Source organism: Biomphalaria glabrata, chromosome 9, assembly GCF_947242115.1.
Source record: "Biomphalaria glabrata chromosome 9, xgBioGlab47.1, whole genome shotgun sequence".
Lineage (NCBI taxonomy): Eukaryota > Metazoa > Mollusca > Gastropoda > Planorbidae > Biomphalaria > Biomphalaria glabrata.
The window spans coordinates 11748352-11761083 of NC_074719.1; the positions used below are offsets into that span (position 1 = coordinate 11748352).

At 34.3% G+C, this 12732-nt stretch overlaps 1 protein-coding gene and 1 non-coding gene across 2 annotated transcripts; one reads left to right on the forward strand and one right to left on the reverse strand.

Annotated features, from left to right (window-relative positions):
- Positions 1–5346: 5346 nt before the first annotated feature.
- Positions 5347–12732, reverse strand: LOC106074614 (neurotensin receptor type 2-like). The gene is made up of 3 exons (XM_013235417.2): positions 12335–12732; positions 8936–9095; positions 5347–6192 (listed from the first exon to the last, which is right to left on the reverse strand). The coding sequence occupies exons 1-3, from the start codon at positions 12536–12538 to the stop codon at positions 5471–5473; spliced, it is 1086 nt and encodes a 361-aa protein (XP_013090871.2). The 5' UTR covers positions 12539–12732; the 3' UTR covers positions 5347–5470.
- On the forward strand, positions 9801–9886 carry Trnay-gua (transfer RNA tyrosine (anticodon GUA)). Its single transcript is given in 2 exon segments — positions 9801–9837; positions 9851–9886. It is a non-coding gene; the product is annotated as a tRNA-Tyr (tRNA).

Sequence of the window (12732 nt, forward strand, 5' to 3'; positions counted from 1 at the left end):
ATGTATCTTTACGGTATCATTATGTCATTGATCTCTAAATAAACGCGAGTAAGGTGTTCCTAATGAATTTTATCCTTAGCTCTTATCTTCTTATCTTATATAATACAGACGTTACTTCAAAAAAGAAGATGATTACGTCCTAAGAGTCATGCATTTAGTCATGCATATTAACCAATGTCCTAAATTCTGCCAAGTCACTGGTTTTCCTGGCTAGCTCAGGCAACCCATTCCATGCTCTAATTGCGCTAGGGAAGAAGGAGCTTTTGTACAAATTTGTCCTAGCATATGGAACCGGGGATGTGCCTTTATCTGTGTCTTTCTGAGTATTTTATTAAATTTTGTTTTTGTATTTGAAGATTATGGTTCAGTGTTTTATGTATAATTGCTAATTTACTTTTAAGTCGTCTATCCTGAAGGCTTCTAAATTTAGTGATTTTACCAAAGCCAAATGTGAATATTCGTTTGTTATGAATCTCACTTCTCTATTTTGTGTCTGTTCCAGTTTCTTCATATTTTCTTGAGTTGAGGGATTCCAAACAGAAGATGCATATTCTATTATAGGCCTAACCAAGGTTAAATAACATTTTAGTTTTATGTTCTAATTTGATTTATAGAAATTTATTTTAATAAAATCTAATGCTTTGTTTGATTTTTTTTTATAGTTTCATCAACATGGGAATTCCATGACAGTTTTTCATTTATTATAACACCTAGGTATTTTGCGTTTTTAGTCTGTGTTACTGGTTTACCATGAATAAGATAAGTGGAATTAATTTGTTTTAGTTTTTTGTTAATTTCCTAATCGGTTACTTTTTCTTATTGGTTCATGTCTACAACAATAAATAATTGTGCGAAGTTTCAACTTGATTCGAGAATTGGTGTTGGAGAAAGAACGAGTACACACTATTTATCAGACAGATAGACAGACGGAGTGAGTTGATATTAGCTTTGTAAAAATGTGTAATGGGAGAGGGAGGTCACTACTATTTTTAAACAATAAAAATTCAAAGATATAGTCTCCCTTTCAGACCTTGTGATCTATAAGGCATATGATGTAAAGGTCACCAGTTTCTGTAGTCTACGGTTAACGAGAAGGTGCCATGTGGTCAGCACAATGACCAAACGCCTTTATTTTTCCCCAAACTAATGTCAGGTATCCATTTGAGGTGGGTCGACTCTGAGGCGCCCAAAGATTCCGAAATAAAAAATCTCAGTCTTCACAAGGACTCGAAAACGACACCCCCGGTTCAGAAGCCAAGCGCTTTACCGCTCAGGCCACCGCGTCTTCTTAAAGATGTAGGTATTAATAGGAATTTAAGATATTTTCTATTTCATCAAAAAAAAAAAAGAAATTCTAACTTGTTAATATTATAGTTTCACTCAGAAATAATAATGATGACGTTTATGGTTTTGTTTCGTATAGATTTTTTTTTTACAACATGTCATAGTAGTTTTTAAACTACTCCGTGAACTCCCGCTAGAGGAGAGAAAGACTCCGACCTTTAGGTCACGTCGTGGATCCATATAATTTATTAGCCGGTCGAAATAAGATAGGCGCCTATGTCTTAACTGGTCATACCGTCATACCATAAGTCTATAATTAAGTGGATATTGTTTTATATATATATATTGTTACGAATCTCCCTATCTAGGCTCTCTGCAAACTGCACCACTCGACACCACCAACTTAAAGAACTTGAATTGTGCTGTAGTCGACCGGACTGTAGTGAACCGGGCTCTCAACCCCTTTTCTGAACCATCTTGACTGCGATACATCCGTTCTTTATATAGGGTCCCTGCTGGCCTTCTAGAACCGGGCGGAACATCGTTCGACGTTTCTAGTTTCGTCACTATATACATATACAGAGAGATAAATAGATAGATAGATAGATAGATAGACAGACAGACAGACAGACAGACAGATAGATAGATAGATAGATAGATAGATAGACAGACAGACAGACAGACAGACAGACAGATAGATAGATAGATAGATAGATAGATAGATAGATAGATAGATAGACAGACAGACAGATAGATAGATAGATAGATAGATAGATAGATAGATAGATAGATAGATAGATAGATAGATAGACAGATAGACAGGCAGACAGATAGACAGACAGACAGACAGACAGACAGACAGATAGATAGATAGATAGACAGACAGACAGACAGACAGACAGACAGACAGACAGACAGATAGATAGATAGATAGATAGATAGATAGATAGATAGACAGAAAGACAGACAGACAGACAGACAGATAGATAGATAGACAGATAGATAGATATTTTAGGAGAAGGGGACAAAATCAATATCTCACCATTAAATTGAAAGGTGTGTTGTTATTGCTGTTTTGAAAATAGAAATATTATTAATTTTGTTTTATTAAATTTTAATTGTTATTGACTATATGTCGACCATAGACATAAATAAATATAGACTGGCCGATTAAAGAGTTTTATGAAACGAAAATTTGTGACTAGCAATTTTGTGTACTTTATTATACAGCATTTATGAGCAGTATAAAAATTAAGTATTCATATCTATTTCAGCCACACACCTATATATATTGTAAATAAGGAGGCAGTGTAGTTTTGTTTAATCTCTAAGAATGAAGATCATGCAATTTTTCATAATTCGGAAATCCGAATACAATAGATATACATGTTTTCAAGTTACATGAAGTTACTTCCTTCGGCCAGTCTATATTTATTTATGTCTATGATGTCGACATAGTATATTTTGAAAAACTTATTGAAAATTTGTTTTCGTTGTTAATTTCGTTGTAAAATCTCTTCGGAGATTTCTTTTATGTTTGTTATTGTTTTTTGATGAGATTGTTTTCTTGTCATATCTTCAAGTGTTTGTCGTGTGTTGTTCAATCGTTTAAAACAGCAGCGTTCATTTTTTATTTCTAAATTATGGACGTATGGGATTATCTAGATCTAAATGGAAAGCCGGCCAATAAAACTACATTTCTTATTTTTTGTCTCTGGTTGGGGAAGAATATATTTAGAAAAAAAAACAGCTCATTCCAATTTATTTGTAAATTTTATCGAGTATTATTTCTTTTCTTGCCAATTTTAAACGAAATTAAAATTTAAGAATAGGCGAAAAAAACAACAACAACCACTGCTTCAAAAAATATACTGAACTCTCATAACATAAGATGTGGCTGCCTCGTCGTGTGGTATGCGCTCCGGACTGTTGCCACGTCGTACAGAAGGTTAGGACGTCAATAATTTCATTTCTGAAGAAAAGACCAAAAACTTATAAAACATTTATTACCTCCCCTTACCTCTAAGTCTTTCCTTCCGATTAAAAATAATAATGTAACTTTCAAACAACACTCTGTGACATGCTAGAAATGCGTGAGGCGAAGGCGATTTAATTATTACCTTCTGTCAAAAGTGTGAATGTAATGAAACAGTTCATCCTCCATGACGTCTGTTAACATCAGCTCTCTAACCCTACCATTAAATAATACGTGGACAGTTTCTTTGTTCATTCAATTCCCTAAGAGAAACACGCAACACAATGAGGCCTATAATTAGTAGTCTAGACACAGTGACAGCTTAATTTTTCTCCTCAAGATCTTTGAACAAACATAGTAGGAGAAGTCAACATTCAACGCGAATTCAAACCTGCATGTTATTATGTTTTTCATTAGTTACCTACCTCTACTTTAACCAAATAATCTCGTGAGAAGGTGTCGTAGAAGGGGGAATGCGGACGATCTGTTGTTAGGTGTGAGACCAGATAAAGTATTTTTGTTTTGTGTGTGTGTGTGTGTGCTCCATTTCGTCTACCATTGTTATGTGTTATGATATAGTTTTATAGTACCGACTACCTAGGAATAACCGTCTTGCTGTTAATCTTACCTGGTATATCAGTATATTCAGTAAACTGAATCAGTAAATTCTTGGCTGCGGGATAATTAGCAAAACAATCTAAAATTAACATAATTTATTGATGATTTTATTAAATTATTCTTTCTATTCACAATTTTTGTGTCTTCATATTTTGTTAAAGAGTTTTTTATTGGACAGTAACCAAATAAAGAGAACAAATGAAACAGTAAATCATGGTTGTTTTCTACATATAAAATTTATTCACGGGTGTCAGTTCTTTGATTACATTTTGTTTTAAGATCTATCTGGTTTACATCCAAAAGACAATTTTTTTAAGAGTAATAAAAAAAAATATGGCAAGAGTAAAGAAGAAAAAGTAATATGGGGACATATGGGGGATGTGTAATTGAACTTGAAAATAAAAGTAAACTAAAAGATGAAGGCTGGGAGATATTGAAACTGGTAAAACAAAAGAAGCCAGGTAGGCTCTAGTAAAATACCACGATTGTCAACTAAATTTTAAGAGTTTACTTATTTCAACAATAGATATTTGGTTTCTGTGGTGATAAAAAATGGGAAAGAAATGTAGGTATTTATACTTTTTCAATACACATAGCTTATCAATACTTCCTTATTTCTTCACATCGGATACATACAAAAAGACTTGCTTCCATTTGTGAGCATCCACAATGCGTACAAATATTAAATCTAATAATCATAATACAATTTTTAAAAAGTTAAAAAAAAAATAATTAAAAAATCCGAATCCTTATACAACTAAGAAAATAGCAACATAATATATAATAATAATAATAACAAGAAGTTGTATCGTAGATAATGTCTTTTATGCGTAAGAAACGGTTTGATTATCGAGAATTACAGAAATAAATGGTTTCACAAATTCAAATATCGTGTTGACAAGAACGTTTTGATAAACACAAGAATATACTTAAATATAATCTACATTTTAGAGGGAAGGTCTCCCAATTTGAAATTGGATGCACTAAACAGGGGCGTAGCTAGGACTTTGACATCATTAGGGGGCCCAGGGGCTTGACCTTTTTGGGGGCCCCTGCATTTTGCGTAATATTTAATGTAAAAAAAAAATACTCATTTGGGGGCCCACCTCAAGTGGGGGCCCGGGGGGATTTTCAAACTTCTCTCCCCCCACCCTAGCTACGCCACTGGCACTAAATATGCGAAATAATAAATTAAGCAGGAGACTCAGTTCTGTCTGACCTGTATCACTTAAGCTCTGAAATAATATTATATCACAGCTTTAAATTTTCAAGTATGTGGTCAAAATATACTGATTTGTGTGTGTGTGTGTTTTAATAAAAAACGATAATAAAAGCTAATTATTTTATTCAAAATTTAATAGATTAACCTTTATTTTAATTAATCCAGATGTTTTTTTATTTTATCAAAGTTTTCAATAAATAAATAAAAGGATCACTATTAGTCCTTTAGTCTCAATTGTAGGCCTATGTTGTTGTTTTTTTGAATTTCAGAAAGGCAGTAACGTTAGTCCACTGTCTAGCAACCAAACTTTCTTTTAAAAAATGCTCATACTTTGACAATGATACCAAGCGAGTAATGAGCACTTAAACCTACTAGGAGTCAACTTTATCAGACAGATCCTTTTCTTTACCAAACAAGGCCAATAATTCTTTTTTAAATTTCGAGCTCATGTGGTAATAGACAAATATGCCCAACGTGCTATTGCAGGCCTCGAGAGTATTCATGATCGACCAGGAAACAAGGAACGTGTTCTGTTCCCTGCCAACTACGCTGTAGTCAGGAGAATAGTGAATCATCAGGATAAGATTCATGGCACTTGGCAAAAAGCAGGCAATGAAGATGGAGGAAATAAACGTCACCATGACAACCACCTTCTTATCGCGCGTGGAGAGCGCGTTCTTGTTCCCAGCCGCAAGCTCGCTGGTTGTGGCAGTCTGGCGCCATTTTGATTTCTGCATCAGGTTTCGCACAAGGATGACAGTGCAGACGATGACGATTGCGAAAGAGCTGAGCTGGGCAAAGACAGTGATGGAGAAAGAGATGTTTTCCACGTTCGGGCCGTTGCTGGCGTACACGAGTCCCATCAGGGTGACGTTGCGGTCTGGGAAGTTCTTCCGGCCGATGCCGATGACGCAGAAAACGGGAGCGACGCACACGAACATGGCGATGAAGATGGAGACGATGGTGTAAGCAGTTCTTCGCGGAGTGATAATTTGTTTGACTCTGAGGGGCTGGGCAATGCAGAGGCATCTCTCGAAGGTAATGAAAGCTGTAATCCAGCTTGTAATCCTTGCGAAACAGACGTGAGGCCATCCTTTAAAAAAAACAGGAGAAAATTAATAAAGAAATATTAAACATTCTTTTCTTTTTTAATTGGAATTTTGATGTATGCCTAATTAAATTGGATTTAAATGAAACATTTTTTATTTGTTGAATTATTAAAATAATGTATAAAGTATAGTGATGCAGTTCAGTGGAAGGGAAGTATGGTTGCAAGTCGGTCGTCGGACTGCAACACCAGATTGCTAGCAGTACAACTAAACCGACGAAGTCGAATTATATTTGTAATCAATTAAAATAACTTACACTAGCTTCTTTTGAAAAGAAAACTTAATATAATTTTATTAACAACATAAACGCATTCAACTTGAGATAAGATATAAATCTAGTAATACTAATACGAAATGATATTTTAAACAAAAGCTAACTCATGCAAGAACACGTCTTTAGTCTTTCAAATCTCTTCGCAATCTCTCCTTTAATCTCACCCACGTGACTACTTAACATAAATAATAACAGAAAAGCTCATGGTTTCATCATTTCACACGACCCAAAAAACCAACACTCTCTCTGACCTATCGAGTATGCAGCATTTTACGTACATAAGCAGACCCAACTTTGACCTACTTATTTTGCCACTAAACATCATCTTCAACAACAGTAGCATTTTGTCTGAGTCTAAAGTGTAAGCACATTCACACCTAAAATCACCCCACACCTATTCCACACACACACACACAAACAGAAGGAAAACACAAAAAAATTTTTATTCGCTTTTGCTCTAAAGGTAAAAATGTTTTCCTCTCTACTACATTTAACATGTTCTTTAAATCAGAAAAAAAAAAAGAAAAAGTAACGAACTGTTAATGTAAGCCTTGTCAACAAAGAAACAAAAACTTATCATTAATTTTTATGCTTTAATATGACCAAGTCTTGCCCTTCAATTTTACTACACTTGAGATGCATTGAACCTGAGTCAAGAACTTTAATAACAATAGATTTATTATTGTGCATCTGTCTATTGAATACATGAATCGCGTGGTGCAATCAAATCAACGGATGTCACGACATCAGCGCCATCGTGTGCATTATCTACAACACTGGTCCCCTCATTTGATATGGTGTAACATCCCCTTTAAAGACAAAATGTCTTTCAGCGACACTTACCTCCCTTTTTCTTTCTTGTTAACCTTGTTATTTGTTGTGTGCTTTATAAACAATGCCGATATATCTGACTATAGAGTTGCAGAATGCAATGAATTTACAGACTAATGTTGGTTTCTTTTGTGTATTACGTTGTAATGGTCAAATATAGTCAAGATTTATTCTAGACCTTAGTCTAAAGCCAGCTTAGTAGTTTCCGCAACACAGTGTAAAGAAGAGTTGAATAGTAGCATTTGATAGACCAAGATCTGGGATCAAGTTTAATTTATGATAAAGCGTCAAATAAAATTGTATAACATCAATTGTATTTTTTTTTCTTTGAAGCGCAATATTATATTATTATGGGTTGCTTTCTTTTTTACTTATTATTTAACTAAAAAAAAAACTTTTGCAATTTGAAAATATTAAACTCATTTTCTAAAAAGTTTTAAAGCTACTACATGTAGACCTCCTGTCATTTCTGTCTCTCGTTGAAGCCTGGCGCTATGCTTAATTGTGGGCACATTGGATCATTTCGGCGACCCTTGAAATGTGGCTGACTTCTCAGGCGTCACTTACGTACACACAAGCGTACGCTCAGGTATGCAATGCAATGAAGTAAAGATTATTACACCTGTTGCGGGCGGAACACCTGATGCACTGACGCATTAGATACAATGAAATGAATTAAACAAATGAGAAATTGTAGGGCTATATTGCTACGAAAGTAGAGCAAGCTTTAGGTGACTATCCTCTATACCAAATGGTTCGCACAGCACGTAAAACAGTATGATATAAATAAATAATAACTTGATTTTTATTGGTCGTTTACTTATTTGTGTTATAATTCGACTTTATATACGTATGTTTAGTTTTGTCCCCTTTTTGCTGCATTGATACACGGTTTGTACAAAAGTACACATGATGTCATTAGCTTAATTGTTGACCGATGTACAAAATCTTTGCTTGACCTACTCCTGAGGCCCATTCCATCATATCCAACCCACAAAATGGAACAAAATTATGGCTTCGTGTACGAAGGGGTTAAATACAAAACAAAAGTGAGGAAACAACACATTACAATGCATCATATATGTTCTCTCCCTGTCAGCGTTGTAGTGCAGTGAAGTAGGCCTATGCCTGGCAGTTTTATATCAAGACTTGAAGTATCCAGCTGTTAAGACAACTGAACAATATAAACACAATTGAGCTGTTAATAAACTGTTCAGACAACTGAACAATATAAACACAATTGAGCTGTTAATAAACTGTTCAGACAACTGAACAATATAAACACAATTGAGCTGTTAATAAACTGTTCAGACAACTGAACAATATAAACACAATTGAGCTGTTAATAAACTGTTCAGACAACTGAACAATATAAACACAATTGAGCTGTTAATAAACTGTTCAGACAACTGAACAATATAAACACAATTAGGATGTTTATGAACTGTTCAGACAACTGAACAATATAAAAAAAACAAGTGAGCTGTTTATGAAATGTGGATCAGTTTTTTAAAATAAAATGATTTTCAATCGAGCCACTTCATCGATGACAAAGAAGCTAGAAGGAAAGACTAGATCTACTTACAAAGATTTGAAACAAAATGAATCATCTGTAAACGTACCTGCGGTCAAGTATTGAATGTCCTTGGCGTCAAACGGAATGTGTGGAGACTGTCTGAACCACGGGCTAAAACAGACACTCATCCAAATCAAAGTGATCAGTGAACCTAAGTCCGAGATCGCCAGACCCAGAAGTGTAATGTTAACTGTCTCGCTGAAACCCTGGAAAAGAAACAATTCAAATAACGCGACTGTATTGGTTATGGCTATTTGAAACAACTTAAAATTCGACTTATGTTGTTGGTAGGTTTGTAAAATGTTTTACATGTTTCTGATATTCCTTCGATCGGAAGATAATTACATGCTAGGCAAAACCTCACGCAGGACAACGCAAGAACAAGAAATGGGAAAGAATATTTCATAAAATATTAGGCCCCTGTGATATTTTCCGTTCGATTAAAGACCAACGACTTAGCAAGAGTTGAAGTCGATGACTAACATGACTGACTAGATAGTCACATGAAATGTGAAGGACGTAATATCGGGCCTATCTTCTCTTTTGAAAAAACGTCTGTAATCTATAAAGATAAGATAAGAAGATATAATAGTATTTATCGTTTATATTATACTATTATTATAGGTTTTTTTAAGACCTGTATTACAATAAGTAAATTAAACTTTAAAAATTTTAAATTACCCAATACCTCAGAAAATAAAAAAGTTGAGACTAATACCGTTTTTTTCGATTTTTTTTTTTTCATTTATCTTTAGGACTTCGACGTGAACCATAAATGATAGATCCAGTAAATGATGTTACTATCAAGAAAGCTGTGTCACGCCAGTGGCGTTAAGGATAAAATACATTAGACACAACTTACTCGCGTTTTTTTAAGAGATCAATAACATAATGATATAGCTTCGTTACATCCCGCGATAGCTCAGTTGGTAGAGCGGAGGACTGTAGTAGCTAGCAAGTAATCCTTAGGTCACTGGTTCGAATCCGGTTCGCGGGATTTTTTTAAATTAATCGTTTTCGTTTACCGAAGAATCTTTTGTTTATGTATTTATTTATGTATGTATTTATGTATTTATTTAGTATTTATTTATGTATTTATTTATGTATTTATTTATTTATTTTTTGCACGATTATGAAGAATAAGGTTTTCACTTTTTGTCAAACGGTTTTGAGTTTATTAAGTTATTTTAATTATTACTATGACATATTCATCATAATTAATTTGAATAGCATGTGGCCAACTTTTTGCTTCCGTGCACCAATTTTTTTCACTTCTGCTTCAAATGCGCCACTTAAAATTAAACAAGTTATTGTCCTTTAAAGTATGGTAATTTGTACATATTTGGTTTGGCATTTCTCTTCTACAAAATGACGTGCGATTTTTTTTAGTTTCCAAAATCTTCTGAGACCTTTTCCTCTAGAAAGTTTAAGCCCCTCGAAATAAAAGGATCTTCGTGTAATGATATCTTAAAAGAGGGCAATTTAAAGTTCTTTTAAGCAAGATTCCGGTTTCGATAACTCCACCAGTCATTGACGGCATAGCTTACTTTAGTTCACTTTATTGAATGGATGATTTCCTAGACCTGTCTCTGCTTCCTCAGATATGTCTGACCAACTGGTTAGTCGTTAGAGTGACTTTAAGACCAGGGGCGTAGCTAGGAATTTTTTAATCGTTTATTTAATTTTTAATGCACAAACACTAATTTGGGGGCCCCCTCAAGTGGGGGGCCCGGACTGATTTCAAATTCTCCCCCTTCCTCCCCTCACCCTAGCTACGCGACTGCTTAAGGCCATTAATTTCTTTTAAAATATTGAAATTATCATCATTTTTTTTTTTATTAATAACGAAAAGCTTAAATAGGCTACATAAAATAATAATAAGAATAATAAATTAGAAGAAGAATCATAAACAGATATAATACACAATCATTACATAAGACCGTGATATCCTGGGTAATGTTATTTCTTTTGCATTATTATTAATAAAAAAAAAATAATATGTTAACTGTTTTTTTTTTTAATTTATTTTTAAAAAAGGCAAAAAAAAAAAAGGAGGCATGAAGCCCCAAAAAAGTGATGAAAAAAAAAAAGAGTTGTGGTTATTCTGATTAGTTTTATAATCATTTCGGTCAATTTGGGCCTCGTAATAGCTAGCAATTTAATTCCTGTGGCATATATTTTTATTCTAGAAATCGGTTATTATGATTTTTTTGCGAACTAGCATGCTTTTACTTCTTTTTTTTTTTTTTCGAGGTGATATGCGCCACTTGCAATTGTGCAATGCGCCACTTAGGGCGCATGTGTCATAGGTTGGCCACCCCTGATTTAAGTCTTATGCTTTTATTTGATTCGTGACAATGGTTTTTCAATTTTCATAAACCCTATAGCTTTGTTTTATGTCTTAATCCTATAATAAAATTACAGGTAGTTACGGCTAAATGCTTTAATATTTAGGAACTATTTTAATTCCTATTATATGAGTGCATGTTTACAGCGTAGGCCTACTAAGTGCGCTATGCTCCAATCTCTTGTGTGTACCAGAGAAGGAGGGGGTATCTGGGAGAAGGTTTCCATGCTGGCTTTAGGCACTCAGCAAACAGAGTTCTGCTTGATTAGGGAATTGAGCTTGAGACCCCTAGTTAGGTGGCCAAACCATAGCAAAGTGGCTTTAGCCTCTCTAGTACATAGCAGAGTGGTTTTACCCTGTCTAGCACATCGAAACGTATGCTATATTAATAGACAGGGACGGACTGGGTGTCAAAATCGGCCCAGGCATTTCTTTGATGGGCATCCGATTCTTTGCATACTTGTCTCAAAGTCAATATGTTGATTATGTATCGATAACTGTACGCATGCTCTATATTTTCATAAGAGATATAGGCCTTATGCTACTTTTTAATCGCTAAGTGTGTAGGCCTTAGAAGGATAAATCCTGCTAGTAGAGATGTCTACGTGTGTAGGCTACTACATTATTTTGTAAAATGTGTTTAGTTATTTTAGTATTACACTGTGAAGTTAGTAAATGATTTTTTTTTTTTACAATACCCCTATTCGAGTTTGAAGTTAATGGGGAATCCTGGATGGGCTGAGCTTGTTTGGATGCGGCTATCAAAAAACGGCTGAAGGCTTTAAGAATTTACCTATAAATTTTATAGTTGAAATATATCGTTGTGAAAAATAATTACTAGCTCGTTATAAGAGAATATTTTTAAAAATGTAACAATTTAATAGATAATGGCACTTTCTGTGTCCCTACCGGGTATCTCCCTTTAATCTATGCACCGTGTATGCTGCCCTGTTAATAGACCATTATGGAAATATATGCCGTAATGATAATGTGTTATTTTTAAAATGTTTCTTTAAGACAAAGGAAATAAAAAAAAAAAACTTGATTGAGTTAAACATGATTTTAAAAAAAACAACATCTTTGCAATAGGTCATTAACCTGTTTAACAAAAACGATTATATTAATGATGTTTGCTATAGCGCCGACAAAACTAATGACTCCGGAGAAAAGGAAAAAGAAAATAGTTTCCAGAGCTTCCTTGGCCTCATCACTCGTGATCTTGTGGTAACCTTCCACAAGAGAGATAACCAAGTTGTCTAGGCTGCTGCCAAGAGTGACGCCAATTGTGTCATTTTCTGGCATGTTGAATGCTGCTAGTGCTGTAACTCTCCTAACAAATTCGATTTTTTTTTTTTAAATTAAACTATTCCATTTTCTAAAACGCTAAGATACATAGAAATGATACGCGCTGTATAAACTCTCTGCTTATATAGCATACAATAAAAATTAGAGTCATCAACATTATTTGATATCTCTAGGCTGTTTTTTAATGTAGG